This window comes from Oryctolagus cuniculus, chromosome 12 (assembly GCF_964237555.1).
Source record: "Oryctolagus cuniculus chromosome 12, mOryCun1.1, whole genome shotgun sequence".
NCBI classification, from domain to species: Eukaryota; Metazoa; Chordata; class Mammalia; order Lagomorpha; family Leporidae; genus Oryctolagus; species Oryctolagus cuniculus.
Window position 1 is genome coordinate 72327754 of NC_091443.1, and position 19134 is coordinate 72346887.

Here is a 19134-nt window from a genome sequence, read left to right on the forward strand (position 1 = left end):
AGAAAAAGAAAACAAACAAACAAAAAACAAATAAATAAATAAGGAGGTGGTGCACCTCTCTCCCCTTCCACCCCCCTTCCTCTACCCTGCTACAGTAGAGACCTGCAGCCAGCAGGGCAAAGACATTTTGTTAGTTTCTTTCTTTTTTTTTTATGCAGGCAGGTGTCTGCCACCCCTACCTCCCATATATGTGCCCAGCAATAGTGGGGGGCACCTCACCCTCTACCCAAACAATGAGAGCCATAACAATTCAGAAGAATTCCTTCCCCCTCATGTAAATGGTAAAGGGAAGCCCCACCTACATTGAGAAGCCTACAACCATTGAGAAGTGAGCTGGGCTCCAGTGGGCAGGGGCTCTGCATGCCTGCCTCCAACCCACAGATCTAACCAAAGAAAAAAAGCCCACCCTGGGTCATGATTCAGAGACAAAGTATACCTAGGCCCTGGGCAACCACAGAGCACTTCCCCACATGCCTGATTTCATTGGTTACCTATTGCAGCTCATAACAGAGGGAACCATACATCAAAGGTACAGTTCATTAGGCAGTGCCAATGAGTGGTGAACACACCAGAAACTAACACGGGGGTGTCACACAGCTGTAAGAAGGGTGGGTCACACCAACAGAGGTGACAACCCTCCTTCATCCAGTAGCCAGAGGAAAGCTACGAAACCCCACAGGAGTCTTACCTTGGATACTTGCTCCACCCTGGAATACTGAACAGAGCACCAGACAACATCTAACACACATATCTAAGCATTCACTGAAAGTACAGACATCCCACTAAGCCACAGAGACATAAATCAAAGGTAAAAGTCACCAGACAATAAAAAAAACTACACAAATGCCAAAAAAGGGAAGAAACTGAAATAACAAAATAAGAATAAGGAAGACAGCAAGAGCCCCCTAAAGGAACACTACAACACTTCAATAGTAGAAGGTGAAGATGAAGAGATTGAAAATATGCCAGAAATAGAATTAAGAAAACTAATCATCAGATTACTTAGAAGCAATCAGAAGCAAATTCATGAAACTAAATGGAAATTTTTCTCATGAAATTGAGATACTGAAGAGAAATCAGAATGAAATACTAGCAATGAAAAATTTAATAGATACATCTCACTAACAGCAATACTCACAGACTGAAAGTGAAAGGATGGAAAATAATCCATGCTAACAGAAACCAAAAAAGCATTGGTGTAGTCATGCTAGTATCAGACAAAATAGACTTGAACACAAAAACTATTAAAAGAGATGAAGAAAGAAACTATGTAATGATTAAAGGACGAATTCAACAGGAATATATGACTATTACAAGTGTATATATACCTAATTATAGGGCACATAGATATTTAAAAGAAATGTTAATGGAATTAATGGGTTTAAAGGGAGACATAGACTCAAATACAATAGTAATGAGGGACTTCAGTACCCCACTCTCAGCAATAGACACATCAACCAGACAGAAAATCAGCAAGGAAATAGTTAATAGACACTATATGGACACTAACAGATATCTATAGAGCTTTCCATCCCACAGCCACAAAATACACATTCTTCTCACCTGTACATGGAACTTTCTGTAGGATTGACCACAAGTTAGGCCATAAAGCAAGTCTCAGCAAATTCAAGAAAATGTACAGATTCAATGTAATACTAATTAAAATATCAAAAAATATTATTTTCAGAGGCAGAAAAAAATGATGCTGAAATTCATATGGAAACACATGAGACCCCAAATAGCTAAAGCAATCTTATACAACAAAAACAAAGCCAGAGGCATCACAATACCAGATTTCAGGACATATTACAGGGCAATTAAAATCAAATCAGCCTGGTACTGGTACAAAGACACATGGATAGACCAATGGAATAGCATAGAAACACCCAAAATCAATCCAAACATTTACAACCAACTTATCTTTGACAAAGGAGTTAAAATCAACCCCTGGAACAAGGACAGTCTCTTAAACAAATGGTACTGGGAAAACTGGATCACCACATGTAGAAGCATTAAGCAAGACCCCTATCTGACACCTTTCACTAAAATCCACTCAAAATGGACTAAACACCTAAATCTATGACCTGGCACCATCAAATTATTAGAGAACACTAGGGCAAACCTACAACACATCAGCTTAGACAAAGAGTTTTTGAAAAAGACCCCAGAAGCACAGGCAATCAAACCAAAATTGAGAAATGGGATTGCATCAAATTGAGAAGCTTTTGTACTGCAAAACAAAATCAGCAAAGTTAAGAGGCAACTGACAGAATGGGAGAAAATATTTGCAAACTATACAACCAATAAAAGATTAATAACCAGAATATATAAAGAGGTCAAGAAACTCAACAAGAACAAAAACAATCCAGTTAAGAAATGGACAAAAAAAAGGCTTAGACATTTTTCAAAAGAGGAAATCCAAATGGCAAATAGACACATGAAAAATGCTCAGGATCAGTCGGTGCCAAAGCTCACTTGTCTAATCCTCTGCCTGCAGCACCGGCACCCCAGGTTCTGGTCCTGGTTGGGGCTCCAGATTCTGTCCTGGTTGCTCCTCTTCCAGTCCAGCTCTCTGCTGTGGCCAAGGAAGGCAGTGGAGGATGGCCCAAGTGCTTGGGCCCTGCACCCGCATGGGAGACCAGGAGGAAGCACCTGGCTCCTGGCTTCAGATCAGCGCAGCGCACCAGCTGCAGCAGCCATTTGGGGGGTGAACCAACGGAAAAGGAAGACCTTTCTCTCTGTCTTTCTCTCTCTAACTCTGCCTGTCAAAAAAAAAAAAAACAAACAATAAATAAAAGAAAAATGCTCAGGATCGATAGCCATCATAAAATGCAAATAAAAATCACAATGAGGTTTCACCTCATCCTAGTTAGAATGGCTTTCCTACAGAAATCAACAAACAACAAATGTTGACAAGGATGTGGGAGACAAGGTACCCTAATCCACTGTTGGTGGGAATGTAAACTGGTAAAGCCGCTATAGAAGACAGTGTGGAGATACCTAAGAGGTCTGAATACAGACCTACCATATGACCCAGCCATCCCACTCCTGGGAATCTAATAAACCCCAGGGAAATGAAATCAGCCTATGAAAGAGGCATCTGTATCTTCATGTTTATCACAGCTCAATTCACTATACCAAAGACATGGAATCAATTCAAATGCCCATCAACTAAAGACTGGGTCAATAAGTTACGGGATACACTATGGAATACTACACAGCATAACAAAAATGAAGTATGGTTATTTGCAACAAAATGGATGAACCCAGAATACATCATACTTGGTGAAATAAGCCAGTCCCAAAGGGACAAATTCTATATGTTCTCACTGACGTGTGATAACTAATAAAGCACCTAAAAGGCAACGTATAGAAATGAAGTTGACACTTTAAGAAGCAATGACTTTGAATAGCCCTTCTCTTGACTGTTGAGGAATAGCTTTTTATTCTATATTTTTCTTTTTATTTTCTTTTCCTTTATAATATTTTCCTTATTTTTTTCTTTCATACTAATCATTGAACTCTTTACTTAAGATAGAGTTAACCATATGTATAAAGATAATTAAAAATTGTTCTTAGTAAACAACAAGTGTGAGAATAAGAAAGGGAAGAGAAAGGGGGGTGGGAGTGTGGTGGGAGGGTGGGTATGGTGGGAAGAATTACCAAGATCCTAAAGTTGTAACTGTGAATTATATTAAGTTTGTAACTGCAAAGCAGTATAGTCCTGCATACATTCCTATGGACTTACTTCCAAGGGTACAGCTTAACAACTTGCCATGGGATCTCAAATTCGCTTAAGCTGCCTGGTAAAAATAACAGCTTAAGTGTTATAGAGATCAAATGGATAGGATTAAGTGGCAATGTGACCATACAGATAGGATCAAGTGTTAAAGTGATCATATAAATAGGACTAAGTGTTTGGAAATAATAATAGAATTAAAAAGGAGTAAAGGCTCCAATATGGGAAGCAGTCCATACAGCAGACTCACAGAAGTACAATCACTGTAAATAGCACTTCAAACTCAGAATTAGCCCTTAAGGCATTACAGTATGGCTGAAAAGCAAAGGGAAGCATTTCAGGCATGTAAAGCCAAGAAACTATGGCAAAAAAATATTCTACATAAAGAACCTCTGTGGGTGAGATCCCAGTGGAAAGAAGTGGCCAACAAAAAAGGATGTACTTTCTTTGAAGGGAGGCAAGAACTTCCACTTTGCTTATGGCCTTGTCGATCTAGTGCATCCAAAAGTCTTCCACAGCTGAGGTAGCTCATGACTAGATCCTTGGGTGATGTCATACATAAGAGTGCTATTTGTTAAACAAACAACAAAGTCACTGTGCACCAACTTCCCATGAAGGACCTCTGTCCCCAAAGAGTTATATCATGAGACTTAATAGTAGAGCTTGTTCCAAAGAATCACTTCCTTTTAGTGTATTAAATGGAGGATATAAAAAAATGAACATTTCAGAGCTAACAACTGGAATAGTGAGGCAGATATGTCACAGGTAGTGGAGAAAGTGTGAATTTGGAGGCAAGCATACATTGGCCCAGACCCGTATTCTGTCTCCATGGGAAATGTGGCTTTATGAGAATGGATTTGTGTATTACTTACGGAAATAAAAAATCACTTTATTAACTAAAAAAGAAATATACAATATTAATTGCAATCATGCAGTGCAATAGAGCACTAAAACTTATAATCCTAGTCTTAACTGAAACTTCACAGCCTTTTATCAATATCTTCCCTTTCCTCCTATTGTCCTGTCCCAGCCTCTGTTATCCACCTTTTTACTTTCTGTTTCTATGAGATCAACTATTTTAGATTCCATATATAAGTAAGATCACGCAAATACATATTTTGCTGTGCCTAGTTTACTTCACTTAGCATAATGTCCTCTAATTCCATCCATGTTGTGTCAAATAATAAGATTTCCTTCTTTTTTAAGTTTGGAAAAACCTATATATCTATATATTTTCTTTATTTATTCACTTTTAAATATTTAGGTTGATTTCATTTCTTGTAAGCTTATAATAATGCTTAAATGAACATAGCTAGGTTGGTATTACTTCAACACATCAATTTCAATTTTGTTGGATATATATAGAGATGAATTTCAGGATAACATGCTATTTCTATTTTTAGTTTGAGAAGACTCCATACCATTTTTCAGATTTGCAGTAATAATGTACTTTGCCCATTTTTAAATTATTTAATTAATTCATTAGAGAGTTAGAAGTACAGACAGAGATAGGGAACTCCATCTGCTGTTTCACTTCCAAATGTCCACAATAGATGGGGCTCAAGCAGGGATTTGAGAATTAAATCCAGGTCTCCCTAAGAGTGGCTGGGATCCAATTATTTGAATCACTCCCACTGTCTTCCAGGGTCTGCATTTGCAGGAAGTTGTAGTTAGGGGCCACAACATCAGTTTTTATAGATCTATGAAGGATGTCATTGGTATCTTGATTTGGATTACATTGAATCTGTAAATTACTTTCAGTAGTCTTGACATTTTGATGATATTAACTCTTATAATCAATGAACTTGGAATATTTTTCCATTTTTTGTGTCTTTTTCTATTTCTTGCTTTAATGTTTTATAATTTTCTTCATAGAGATTGTTGACATCCTTGGTTAAATTTACTCCAAGGTATTTAATGTTTTGTAGCTGTTGTGAATGGGATTTATCTTAAACATTGTTTCTCAGTCATGGCATTGTCTAGGTATACAAAGGCTATTGATTTATGCATGTTGTTTATATCCTGCCACATTACCAAAATCTTTTATGGGCTCCAGTAGTCTGTTAGTTGAGTCTTTTGGGCTCCAATAGTCTCTTAGTTGAGTCTTTTGGATCCCCTATTTATAGAATCATGTCATCTACAAAAGGATAATTAGACTTCCTCCTTCCCAATTTGTACCCCTTTGAGTTCTTTTTCTTGCCTAATGGACAAATCTTCCAGGACTATATTGAATAGCAAGTGTGAGTAGGCAAACTTGTCTGCTTCTGGATCATTGTGACAATGCTTCCAATTTTTCCCCACTCAATAAGATGCTGCCTGTGTGTTTGTCACAGATTGCCTTGATTGTGTGGAGGAATGTTTTTGTGTACCCAAAGTGCTTAAGGTCTTCATCAAGAAAGGATGTTGTATTTTATCAAATGTTTTCTCTACATCTAATGAAAAATCTTTTTTTGGTTTCTCAGTTTGTTAATGTGATGTATCACATTCATTGATTTTCAAATGTTGAACCATCCCTGCATACCAGAGATAAATGCCACTTGGTCTGGATGAATGATCTTTCTGATGTGTTGTTGGATTTGATTAGCTAATATTTTGTTGTGGATTTTTGCATCTAGGTTCATCAGGGATATTGGTCTATAGTTCTCTTTCTCCATTGTATCCTTTTCTTATTCAGCAATTAAGGTGATATTGGTTTAATAAATGGATTTTGGGAGAATTCCCTCCCTTTCAATTGTTTTGAATAGCTTGAGAAGAATTGGAATTAGTTCTTCTTTAAATGTTTGGTAGAATTCAGTTATGAAGCCATCTGGTCCGGGTTTTTCTTTATTAGGAAGGTCTTTATTATTGACCCAATCTCTGCATTGGTTATTGGTCTGTTTAGGTTTTCTCTGTCTTCATGACTCAACTTTAGTGGATTGTATGTGTCCAGCAATCTACACTTTTTCTGTTTCCCTATTTGTTGGCATACAGCTCTTTCTAGTAATTCCTGAAGATTCTTTTTATTTCTGTGGTATTTGTTGTTACATTTCCTTTTTCATCTCTGACTTTATTTGCTCCTTCTTTATACGTCTTATAATTTCTGTTTGATAGCTTGGCATCTTCAAAAGGCTAGTTGAAATGGTGATATATAGAATTTAAGCTGGCAAATAGGCATGCCTTTTTTTTTCCATAGACTTTTAGGGACTCAAGTCAACTAAGTACATTGTTGAACTGTATTTTGATTTTGTTTTTGCTATAGTTACTCTCATGAAACACAACCTTCAAATTCCTTTTGTATTACTTTTTAGAATTCTCCAATAACCAGTTTTTTACTTCATTGATTTTATTTAATTATTTTTCCTTCTTGTCTTCCTCCTCCTCCTTCTTCCTCCTTCTTCTTCCTGCTCCTTTTCTTCTTGTTATTCGTCTTCTCTAATAATTGAGATATTTTATTTCAATTTTGGATACCAAAGTAATTTTATCCCTTAAGCAAGCATATGTGGCTTCATTTTTCTTCTTTTTAAATTTGTATAAAGAGATCAGATTTAGTGCATTTTCATATGTGCAATTTTAAGCACATAAGTAATGATACCCCCATCCACCCTCCCTCTTCATTCCTTTCTCTTTTTTCTTTTAAATTTTGAGATAAAATATTTAAAATTTGGTTTATGATTAAAGGCTTAATCCTCCACTAAATAAATAATTCAATGAGTAGAAAATAAGAAAAGACCACTATTTTTCAGGAGTATAGAAAAGACTATAAGCAATAAACAAATCTCAAGATGTCAACTTAACTCATATGTATTACATTTTTGTATTCTATATATTAGCTACCACAAATCACATAAGATATTTATATTTTGGTGTCTGGCTTATTTCACTAAGCATAATGCTTTCTATTTTGCATCCATTTTGTTGTAAAAGACAGGATTTCATTCTTTTTATGGCTATGTGGTATACCATTGCGTGTATGTGTGCATGTATATGTGTATATATATATATATATATACACACACACACATATATATACATGGCAATTCCATATACATATATATACATATGGAACTGCCATAAACATGGGGGTATAGCTATACACTGTTGGTGGGGGTATTTAAACTAGTACAACCATTATAGAAAACTGATCTAGCGTATCACCCAGCCATCCCATTCTTGGGAACTCATCCAAAGGAAATGAAATCAGCATATGAAAAGAGTGATCTGCAATTCTTCTTTCTTTTCCGTATTTATTTTTAATGGTTTCCTTTCTAGTTATTATTATTTAATTCTTTTGTTTGCCTTCAATTTCATTTCTTCATGTATTTCTAGCTTTTCAAGGTAGAAGCTAAGGTCATAGTTTTTGAGAACTTTGTCTTTTTTTTCTAAAATAGGAATTTTAATGCCACAAGTTTGCCTCTAAAGACTGCTTTAGCTACTGTCCCTAAAATTTAATCTGTATTTTCCTTTTCATTCAGTTGAAAAGAATTTATTTCACTGTTGATTCTTGGATTGACCCACGTTTACTGAAAAATGTTTTATTTAGTTTCTAGATATTAGGGGAATTTCCAGAAATCTCACTATTACTCATCTATAATACCATTTTGGTCTTCAAATCCACTTTATATGAGTTGAGTTATTATAAATTTATCAGGGTGCTTTTCTAGCTCAGGATGTAGTTTATCTTGGTAAATGGTTAACATGTTCTTGAGAAACATGTATTTGTTGTTGCTGGTAGGTGCCATGGTTGAATGTGTCCCTTAAAGTTCATGTGTTGGAAACTTGATCACCAAAATGCAATGTTGGGAGGTAGAGTCTAAAGGGAATTATGTGGGTTACGGCAGCACTGACCTCATGAATAGATAAATGCCATCATCAAGGAAATAGGTTATTTATGTGGGAGTGAGATACCTACTCTCTCTTTCTCTCTCCCCTTTTCCCTCTCCCTCTCTTTCTCTCAATTCTTCACTCTCTCTTCCCAGTCTTGCACTTCTACATATCTCCATGGGGTGGTGCAGCTAGGAATCCTTGACAGATGCTGCTTCCTCAGTCAGACTTCCCAGAATACAGAACTATGGATCAATAAATTTCTGTTCAGTATAAATGATCTAGTCTGTGGTATTCTATTTTTTTTAAAAGATTTATTTATTTATCTGAAAGTCAGAGTTACAGAGAGGCAGAGGCAGAAGCAAAGGAAGAGGCAGTGGCAGGGAGAGGTCTTCCATCCACTGGTTCACTGCCCAGATGGCCACATGGCCAGAGCTGCACTGATCCGAAGTCAGGAGCTAGGAACTTCTTCTGGGTTTCCCATGTGGGTGCAGGGGTCCAAGGACTTGGGCCATCCTCTACTGCTTTCCCAGGCTATAGCAGAGATCTGGAAGAAGATTGGAAGAAGAGCAGCCGGGTCTCGAACTGGCATCCTTATGGGATGCCAACGCTGCAGGCAGTGGCTTTACCTGCTATGCCACAGCACTGGCCCCTGGTATACTGTTTTAGTAGCATAAAAGGGACTAACACAAGAGGGATGTTTAATAAATGTCATTGGTTGGGCCCGGGAGTGCAGTGGAGGATGGCCCAAGGCCTTGGGCCCTGCACCCACATTGGAGACCAGGAGAAGCACCTAGCTCCTGGCTTTGGATCAGCAGGATGTGCCGGCCGCAGCACACCGGCCGTGGCGGCCATTGGAGGGTGAACCAACGGCAATGGAAGACCTTTCTCTCTGTCTCTCTCTCTCTCTCTCACTGTCCACTCTGCCTGTCAAAAAACATTTTTTTAAATTAAAAAAAAATAAATGTCATTGGTTGGACAACGAACTTGGCACAGCAGTTTATTATGTTGTTTGGGATACTCACATGCCATATTAGAGTGCCTGGGTTTAAATCCCAGCTCTTTCTCCAGTTCTAGCATCCAGCTAATTAATGCACAGCTTGGGAGGCAGCAAGCCTTCACCACCCACTTGGGAGACTTGGATAGAATTCCTGGCTCCTGGTTTCAACCTGGTTCAGCTCTAGCTCTTGTAGGCATTTGGAGAATGAAACAGTGAATAGAAAATCTCTGTCTGTTTCTAATTCTACATTTAAAAAAATAATCAAATATAAATAAATGTTGTAGATAAGATGTTTGATAATATTGCTAAATTCTTCTATACCAATCTATAACATTAGTGATGTTTTGAGATAGTCTATCAGTTATTGAGAGTAAGAAGCTGAAATCTTCAACCATATTTATGGATTTGTTGTTTTCTCATTGAAGTGTTAACATTTTTATTAGATGCATTGTGAGTTATTTTTATTAGGTATGTACATAAATAACTTTATTATAACATCTTGATGAATTGACTGTATTATCATTATATAATTATTCTCTTTGTTCCTGATTTCATTGTTTGATTATTTACTGTGTATGATAGGTTCAAAACACTGTGACTTATTGGGTTATATATATTTTTATTGTTGTCATACGGGTAGAAATAATGTACTTTCCATCTTTCTAAAAATTTTGGTGAGCCAAGGTCCAAAGGACAGTTTTTCAAAAAATTAAAGATACTACAATATCAATAGTAAGGTTCTTCTAGTCAAACACTGTTAGCTCACATGGTGCGCATTTCCACTCTTTTTTTTTTTCCCAGATGATCCTCTCCTTGTGTTTTTAGTCCTATTCAGAATCTTGATGTTTCTGAATCAATTAAGATCCATTGTTTAATCTGTAAAATCTTTGCCAAATGGAATTTCCTTCAATGTCACTTATTTGCAATAGGTCTTCTATTCAGTGTTCACAAGTCCATTATTGTAATGAGTAAATCTCTAATTCCATTACACACTGTAATGCTTAATTTCACTAACCATTTTTTTGATTAATGAAGATCTAGAGTCTTCGAAATATAAATTATTGTTTCCTGAAAGAACTCTAGACTTCAAGAGGACTTCTAACATGTGTGGGATGCTTAAAAACTAATCTCTGTGAAGCAATCCAGAAAAAAAGCTTTTGTCAGGGTTACTTCCACAGAAAAATTAATTAAGCTAAAAATTAACTTAAAATTCCACTCACCTTAAATTTATGGAGAAACCACCACCAGAAAGAGTCATGCAAAAGAGCAATGGAGGCTTCTGAGAGAAAATACATCTTCCAGGTTTTAAAAACTCTTTCCTGTGGAAAAAAAAATCAAATTTTAAAAATCACAAAATATTTTAACATAAATAGGCTTTAAAAAGAGTATGTATGGTCAGCGCCATGGCTCACTAGGCTAATCCTCTGCCTTGCGGCGCTGGCACACCGGGTTCTAGTCCCGGTCGGGGCACCGGATTCTGTCCCAGTTGCCCCTCTTCCAGGCCAGCTCTCTGCTGTGGCCTGGAGTGCAGTGGAGGATGGCCCAAGTGCTTGGGCCCTGCACCCCATGGGAGACCAGGAGAAGCACCTGGCTCCTGGCTTCGATCCGCGCGATGCACCGGCCACAGCGCACCGGCCGTGGCAGCCATTGGAGGGTGAACCAATGGCAAAGGAAGACCTTTCTCTCTGTCTCTCTCTCTCACTGTCCACTCTGCCTGTCAAAAATAAAAAAAAAAAATAGTATGTATTCAGTGATTATAGGCCAGCACTGTCAGAAATTTAACAGGAATCACTCATTTATATTAAATTTTCTAGTAGCCGCATTGAAAAAGTAAAAGGTGAAATTAATCCTGAAGACATTTTATTTAACCAAATGAAATATTTTCTACCCTTTTGGTACTAGGTCTTTGAAAGATGGTTTATATTTCATATTTATAACACATCTTGTTTTGAATACATTTTCATCAGAAACACCAGATCACTATATAGACATTCTAAAATATATGACTGTAATTGTGTTCCAACATAATTTAAAGTTTTTCAATAATGGAAGCAAATAATAGTGTTTAGTTTTATTTATAATTTAAAAGAAATAAAATTAAAAATTGGGGTCCTTAGTTGCGTGAACCATATTTCATATGTTCAATAATAATACATGAATAGTTGCTATTACAAGGATAGAGAAACAATAGCAAAAATGTAAGATACATAATTTCTTCATTTTTCCACTAAAGACAAGGATCAACAGTCATGGAAATTGATCAAAATTGGTACATAAGGTTAAATATATTGGTAATGACAGAGACTATACATTTTTGCTTAAATAGGCATATTCAACTGATCATTTTTTTTTTCTTATTCACCAAAGTTTATAAATGCCAGACTCAGTAGAATGCAATATTTTTCTAATGAAATCCATTGGTACAAATTCCTACTCCTCAAATACAAGTTTACACACACAACATCAGACAACTTTTATAGCAAGACAATTATTTATCTCAAGTCTACACAGAGTATATCATGCAAACATATCACAAGAAATTTGTCACCTAATCTGTGGAGAGCATTTCTTTTAAATATCCTACTTAGTAAACAGTACAACTGGTAATAGCTTCAACTTAGGTTCAGTATTTTAAAAAAAAGATCTAAGGCCGGAGCCGCGGCTCACTAGGCTAACCCTCCGCCTGTGGCGCCGGCACTCTGGGTTCTAGTCCCAGTCGGGGCGCTGGATTCTGTCCCAGTTGCTCCTCTTCCAATTCAGCTCTCTGCTGTGGCCCAGGAAGGCAGTGGAGGATAGCCCAAGTGCTTGGGCCCTGCACCCGCATGGGAGACCAGGAGGAGGCACCTGGTTCCTGGCTTTGGATCGGTGCGGTGCGCCGGCCGTAGCAGCCATTTGGTGAGTGAACCAACGGAAGGAAAACCTTTCTCTCTCTCTCTCTCTCTTACTGTCTAACTCTGCCTGTCAAAAAAAAAAAAAAAGAATTAAAAAAAGGATCTATTTATTTTATATTTGAAAGGTAGAGCAGCAGAGAGAGAAGAGCCAGAGAACAAGAGAGACCTTCTCTCCACTGGTTCACTCTGCAAATGGCCACAACTGCCAGGTCTTGAACAGGCTAAAGCCAGGAGCCAGGAACTACATCCTGATCTCCCACGTGGGTGGCAGGGATCCATGGACTAGGGCCATCTTCTGAAGCTTTCCCAGGAACATTAGTGACAAGTTGTATCAGAAGCATAGCAGCTAGGACTCAAACCAGCATTCTGATATGGGATGTAAGTGATGCAAACAGCAGCTTGACCCCCTGTGCCCCAATACCAGCCCCAGGTTTAGTACTTTTAATGTTAAAGAATGTATATGAGGGGACAAAGCCATGGCTCACTTGGTTAATCCTCCACCTGTGGCACAAGCATCCCATATGGGCACCGGGTTCTAGTCTCGGTTGCTCCTCTTCCAGTCCAGCTCTCTGCTGTGGCCCAGGAGGGCAGTAGAGGATGGCCCAAGTGCTTGGGCCCCTGCACCCGCATGGGAGACCAGGAGGAAGCACCTGGCTCCTGGCTTCGGATTGGCACAGCGTCGGCCGTAGTGGCCATTTTGGGGGGTGAACCAACGGAAGGAAGACCTTTCTGTCTCTCTCTCTCACTGTCTATAACTCTACCTGTCAAATAAATTTTAAAAAATGTATATGAAGCATATGAACATAAAAAGTAGAAAATTAAAATACTTAGAGTAAAATAAACAATTTTACCAGTAATAAGCCACCCCCATTTTACCCCTGATAATCATTGGCCATTAATACTCCCACCTTTTATATGCAATCTTCTATCATTTGGTTATTTTTTAAGGATACTACCCAACTCCTCAGGACACTTGGAGGCTCAAAAGTAACAACAAAAGGATTGCAGAGAAGTGCTCTCATCAGTTATTTCAGGGTCAAAATTAGCAAGTTTGAAATATCCTGAGCTGATAGAGTAGGAACAGAGAGTAAAAACCACCTGTTACTCTTTCAAACCCATACACACTAGCAACCTCAGACTCCTGTGAATGTAACAAAGAGTCTAATGTTTTCTCTTCTGGTAATCAAGGAATGAGCATCACTGGTCTTTACTAACAAATTTAATGTCCAAAGGATCAATTTTTTTAACAGCTAATTTATCACGGTTTTAAATAAAGGCCTGATTCATTATAGTCTTAACTTTATTATACAATGATCCTAAAGATAATATTTACATACATCATAGTTTCGGGATTGTAAAACAAAAAGATAAATTCGTTCAGCATCCAAATGTCTGGGTAGCTGAGTAAGTTCATTTGTTTTGAATCCTGGGAAGTTACAACCCTAAAAAAAGAAACATCATAGAGTAGTTATTATTTTACTCACAGTGTAGTAGTCTCATATGACTACAAAGGACAAATATTTAAATATCACTCAATTAACAAATTTATTTAAATTCTTTTTACTAAAACAAGTAAAAGATTTTACATTGAATTTAAGAAAAATCTTCATATTTTCTGCTTCTTGAAACTTAAAAGTCCTTGTATACCCCATGCCAAATCCAAAAGCCAAACAAAATATTTTAGAAATAATTTTATACATACTCAAATAACCAAGAATTTTACCTAGACTATGTATAAAGAAATATGGACTAGGCACAAACAGAAAGCTTCTATTCTTGCTTCCAACTCTCTCCCGTGAGACCTCTACCTGTATTTATAGCTATATACATATTGTGTACATTACTTTAGCCCCCACATAATACTTTTGACATATAATGTGTCAGAACAGAAATTTTAAATACCTCTATATTCTTCTTTGTCATCATTATATCTGAAAGCTGGAAAACATTTAAAAATTCAAAATTAAAACATTTTTATGTGTCAAAATCCTGAAAATCAAATCTAGTAAAACATTTTTATTTAACATAAAGAATAATTTTTAAAAATTTTGTTAGTATAGTTCATCTAAAGGTCTTTTAAGTAGTAGCTAAAAATTCATCTGATAAAATTGGTCAGACTTTTAAAACTTCTTTTGAAAATAAAAAGAAACCAGAACATTTTTATGAATAATATAAATACCAGTTGTTTCCATATTCCCATAGCCTAGAACACATTCTTGTTGACATTTTAGCACTTGAATCAAGACCACACTTTTAAAATAAGTAAGAAGTTTAAATATAACAAAATATAAAATTTATGATCTCTAGTTCTATTAGTATATTCCCCATCTTGGAATTATCCTTTTTTGGTTTCTATATGTTCCATTCTATTAACTATGTACACATATACATACACACACAGACAATAAAACAGAGATTCATGTGTTTTAAATCTTAAATAGATGATATATCTACTGTAAATATTATTTGGTAACTTGATTCATTCACTCAATATTAAGTTTTGACATTCAAGGCAGATATTTATGTAATTAATTTCCACATAGCTTTTCTACAAACAATAAATAAATCAATGAAAGTTCACAGGAAATTTTAGTGAAACATTCAAAGAACAAATGTTGTCCCTATTTCTATGAAGTAATAGAAAGAAAGATAAAGCAAAGGACTTCATTTTCTGAGGTTAGTATAAATTTGATACCCCAAGCAACCAAAGAGAATATGGGAAAACATAAGTAAATCTTACCAAATAGAGATCCCTGACTAAATAAAGCCAATAAACTCTAGTAATGAATTTAAAAAGTATAATCTAAGAAAATGAAATGCTTCCATTTCTGAAAAGCTGTTAATACAATCTGCTATGTTCCTGTCAGCATAGTTGACTTACTCTCTTTCCCTTTCAAATCACACAGCTTTCTTTAAGATTTGAGGACAGTGATACCCCATCTACATTCATATTCACATCCATAATATGTCTAGATATCTTTAGTATAATAAACTAGGAATATCAATTTCCTTAACCTTAAAGAATATAGCTATCTAACTATTTAAAGTTATACTTAATTGCAAAGTTCTAATTAGTATCCTTTCTACTAATATTGGTGATGAGAAATACCTAATATTGGTGAATAATACTCATACAGCAAAAAAATTATATATACTAACACAACTGATTTAATAAAATAATAGAAGAACTATCTAGTTGGCATTAGTAATGAAAATTTAAAACATCAATGGAAAAATTTAATAGAGAATGTACAGAACTTACATGAAAAAAATCTTGCAAATTTATTGATAGGCCTAAAATAATATTCTTATATTTTGTTCCCGTATAGTACACACACAAAAACAAACACCAGATGGAATAAAGAATCAAATAGAAAAAATAAATATTTGAGAATAATACAGAACACATGTGACTATATCTATGATCTTGTGCTATACTTAATTTTTTTTTTTTTTTGCATAGGCAGAGTTAGACAGTGAGAGAGAGAGAGAGAGAGAGACATAGAGAAAGGTCTTCCTTTGCCGTTGGTTCACCCCCCCAAGTGGCCGCTGGAGCCGGCATGCTGCGCCGATCCAAAGCCAGGAGCCAGGCGCTTCCTCCTGGTCTCCCATGTGGGTGCAGGGCCCAAGTACCTGGGCCGTCCTCCACTGCACTCTCAGGCCACAGCAGAGAGCTGGACTGGAAGAGGGGCAACCAGGACAGAATCCGACACACCGACCGGGACTAGAACCAGGTGTGCCGGCGCCGCAGGTGCAAGATTAGCCTAGTGAGCCACTGCGCTGGCCACTATACTTAATTTTCTTAAATATCATGTCACTAAAACAAAATTTCAATAAAAATAGTATATCCATGCAAATATAAAATTCTAATCAAAAAAGATTTTTGGGCTAAAAAGGGAAAAGAGAGAGTGACATGAATATTTATAAGTCACTGATTGGGTCAATATTTTTAAAGTATAAATAGCTTTTAGAAATAAAAAGAAAAAAGCTCAGAAATAGTAAAATTTCATAAATAAGTAATTCACAATAAGAGAAATAAAAGAACTAATAAAAACCAAACAATTCAATTTCATTAGTAAAAGTATACAATTTTTTTTAACTTTTATTTATGAATATAAATTTCCAAAGTACAGCTTATGGATTACAATGGCTTCCCCCCATAACATGCCTCCCACCCGCAACCCTCCCCTTTCCCACTCCCTCTCCCCTTCCAATCACATCAAGATTCATTTTCGATTCTCTTTATATACAGATCAGTTTAGCATACATTAAGTAAAGATTTCAACAGTTTGCTCCCACACAGAAACATAAAGTGAAAATTAATAGATGATTTTTTAAATGATGATGAAATCAGATCAGACCTATTGTCATGTTTAATCCCAGTGAGAGTCAAGTTGGGAATTGATAATTTCTTCTTCTTTTTTTTTTTTTTTAAACAGAAGATCAGTTTAGTATACATTAAGTAAAGCTTTCAACAGTTTGTACCCCCATAAAAACACAAAGTTAAATATACTGTTTGAGTACTTGTTATAGCATTAAGTCTCAATGTACAGCACATTAAGGACAGAGATCCTACATGAGGAGTAAGTGCAGAGTGACTCCTGTTGTTGACTTTACAAATTGACACTCCTGTTTATGGCCTCAGTAATCTCCCTATGCACCAGTCATGAGTTTCCAAGGCTATGGAAGCCCCTTGAGTTCTCCGACTCTTATCTTGTTTAGACAAGGTCATAGTCAAAGTGGAGGTTCTCTCCTCCCTTCAGAGAAAGGTACCTCCTTCTTTGAAGACCTGTTCTTTCCACTTGGATCTCACTCACAGAGATCTTTCATTTAGGTTTTGTTTTTTTTTTTTTTTTTTTTTTTTTTTTTTTTTTTTTTTTTTTTTTTGCCAGAGTGTCTTGGCTTTCCATGCCTGAAATACTCTCATGGGCTCTTCAGCCAGATCGGAATGCCTTTAGGGCTGATTCTGAGGCCAGAGTGCTATTTAGGACATCCACCATTCATGAGTCTGCTGAGTATCTCGCTTCCCATGTTGGATCACTCTCCCCTTTATTTATTCTATCGGTTAGTGTTAGCAGGTACTAGACTTGTTTATGTGCTCCCTTTGACTCTTAGTCCTTTCATTATGATCAATTGTGAACTGAAATTGATCACTTGGAATAGTGAGATGGCATTGGTACATACCACCTTGATGGGATTGAATTGGAGTCCCCTGGTATGTTTCTAACTCTACCATTTGGGGCAAGTCAGCTTGAGCATGTCCCAAATTGTACATCTCTTCCCTCTATTATTCCCACTCTTATGTTTAACAGGGATCACATTTCAGTTAAATTTCAACACTTAAGAATAACTGTGTATTAATTACATAATTAAACCAGTCGTATTAAGTAGAACAGACAAAAAAAACTACTAAGAGGGATAATGAATAAAGTTGTTCATTAACAGTCAGGGCTATGTTGATCAAGTCACCGTTTCTCATAGTGTCCATTTCAATTGAACAGGTTTCCTTTTTGGTATTCAGTCAGTTGTCGCCGATCAGGGAGAACATATGCTATTTGTCCCTTTGGGACTGGCTTATTTCACTCAGCATGATGTGTTCCAGATTCCTCCATTTTGTTGCAAATGACCGGATTTCATTGTTTCTTACTGCGGTATAGTATTCTAAAGAGTACATATCCCATAATTTTTTTATCCAGTCTACCGTTGATGGGCATTTAGGTTGGTTCCAGGTCTTGGCTATTGTGAATTGTGCTGCAATAAACATTAGGGTGCAGACCGCTTTTTTGTTTGCCAATTTAAATTCCTTTGAGTAAATTCCATGGAGTGGGATGGCTTATATTCAGGTTTCTGAGGAATCTCCAAACTGACTTCCACAGTGGCTTGACCAGTTTGCATTCCCACCAACAGTGGGTTAGTGTCCCTTTTCCCCCACATCCTCTCCAGCATCTGTTGTTGGTAGATTTGTGTATGTGAGCCATTCTAACCGGGGTGAGGTGAAACCTCATTGTGGTTTTGATTTGCATTTCCCTGATTGCTAGCGACCTTGAACATTTTTTCATGTGCCTGTTGGCCATTTGGATTTCCTCTTTTGAAAAATGTCTATTGAGGTCCTTGGCCCATCTCTTAAGTGGGTTGTTTGATTGATGTTGTGGAGTTTCTTGATCTCTTTGTAGATTATGGTTATTAACCCTTTATGTGTAGCAGAGTTTGCAAATAATTTTTCCCATTCTGTCGGTTGTCTCTTCACTCTCCTGACTGTTTCTTTTGAAGTACAGAAACTTCTCAATTTGATGCAATCCCAATAGTTGATTTTGGCTTTGACTGCCTGTGCCTCCCGGGTCTTTTTCAGAAATTCTTTGCCTATGCCAATATTTTGAAGGGTTTCTCCAATGTTCTCTAATAACTTGATGGTGTCAGGTCGTAGATTTAGGTCTTTAATCCATGCTGAGTGGATTTTTGTGTAAGGTGTAAGGTAGGGGTCTTGCTTCATGTTTCTGCACGTGAGAATCTAGTTTTCCCAACACCATTTATTGAATAGACTGTCCTTACTCCAGGGATTGATTTTAGATCCTTGATCAAATATAAGTTGGCTGTAGATGTTTGGGTTGATTTCTGGTGTTTCAATTCTGTTCCATTGGTCTATCCATCTGTTTCTGTACCAGTACCATGCTGTTTTGATTACAACTGCCCTGTAGTATGTCCTG

The 19134-nt window shown here is 36.7% G+C and overlaps 1 protein-coding gene across 3 annotated transcripts in view; it reads right to left on the reverse strand.

Annotated features, from left to right (window-relative positions):
• FAM227B (family with sequence similarity 227 member B) overlaps window positions 1–19134 on the reverse strand; it is a 261271-nt gene that overhangs the window by 201879 nt on the left and 40258 nt on the right. For all 3 annotated transcript variants that reach the window (XM_070054161.1, XM_070054159.1, XM_070054160.1), the window contains 3 exons: window positions 14333–14368; window positions 13768–13872; window positions 10760–10858 (listed from right to left, as the gene is read on the reverse strand). In XM_070054161.1, the coding sequence (XP_069910262.1) occupies window positions 10760–10858; window positions 13768–13872; window positions 14333–14368 (240 nt within the window). The remainder of the gene's footprint in view (window positions 1–10759; window positions 10859–13767; window positions 13873–14332; window positions 14369–19134) is intronic.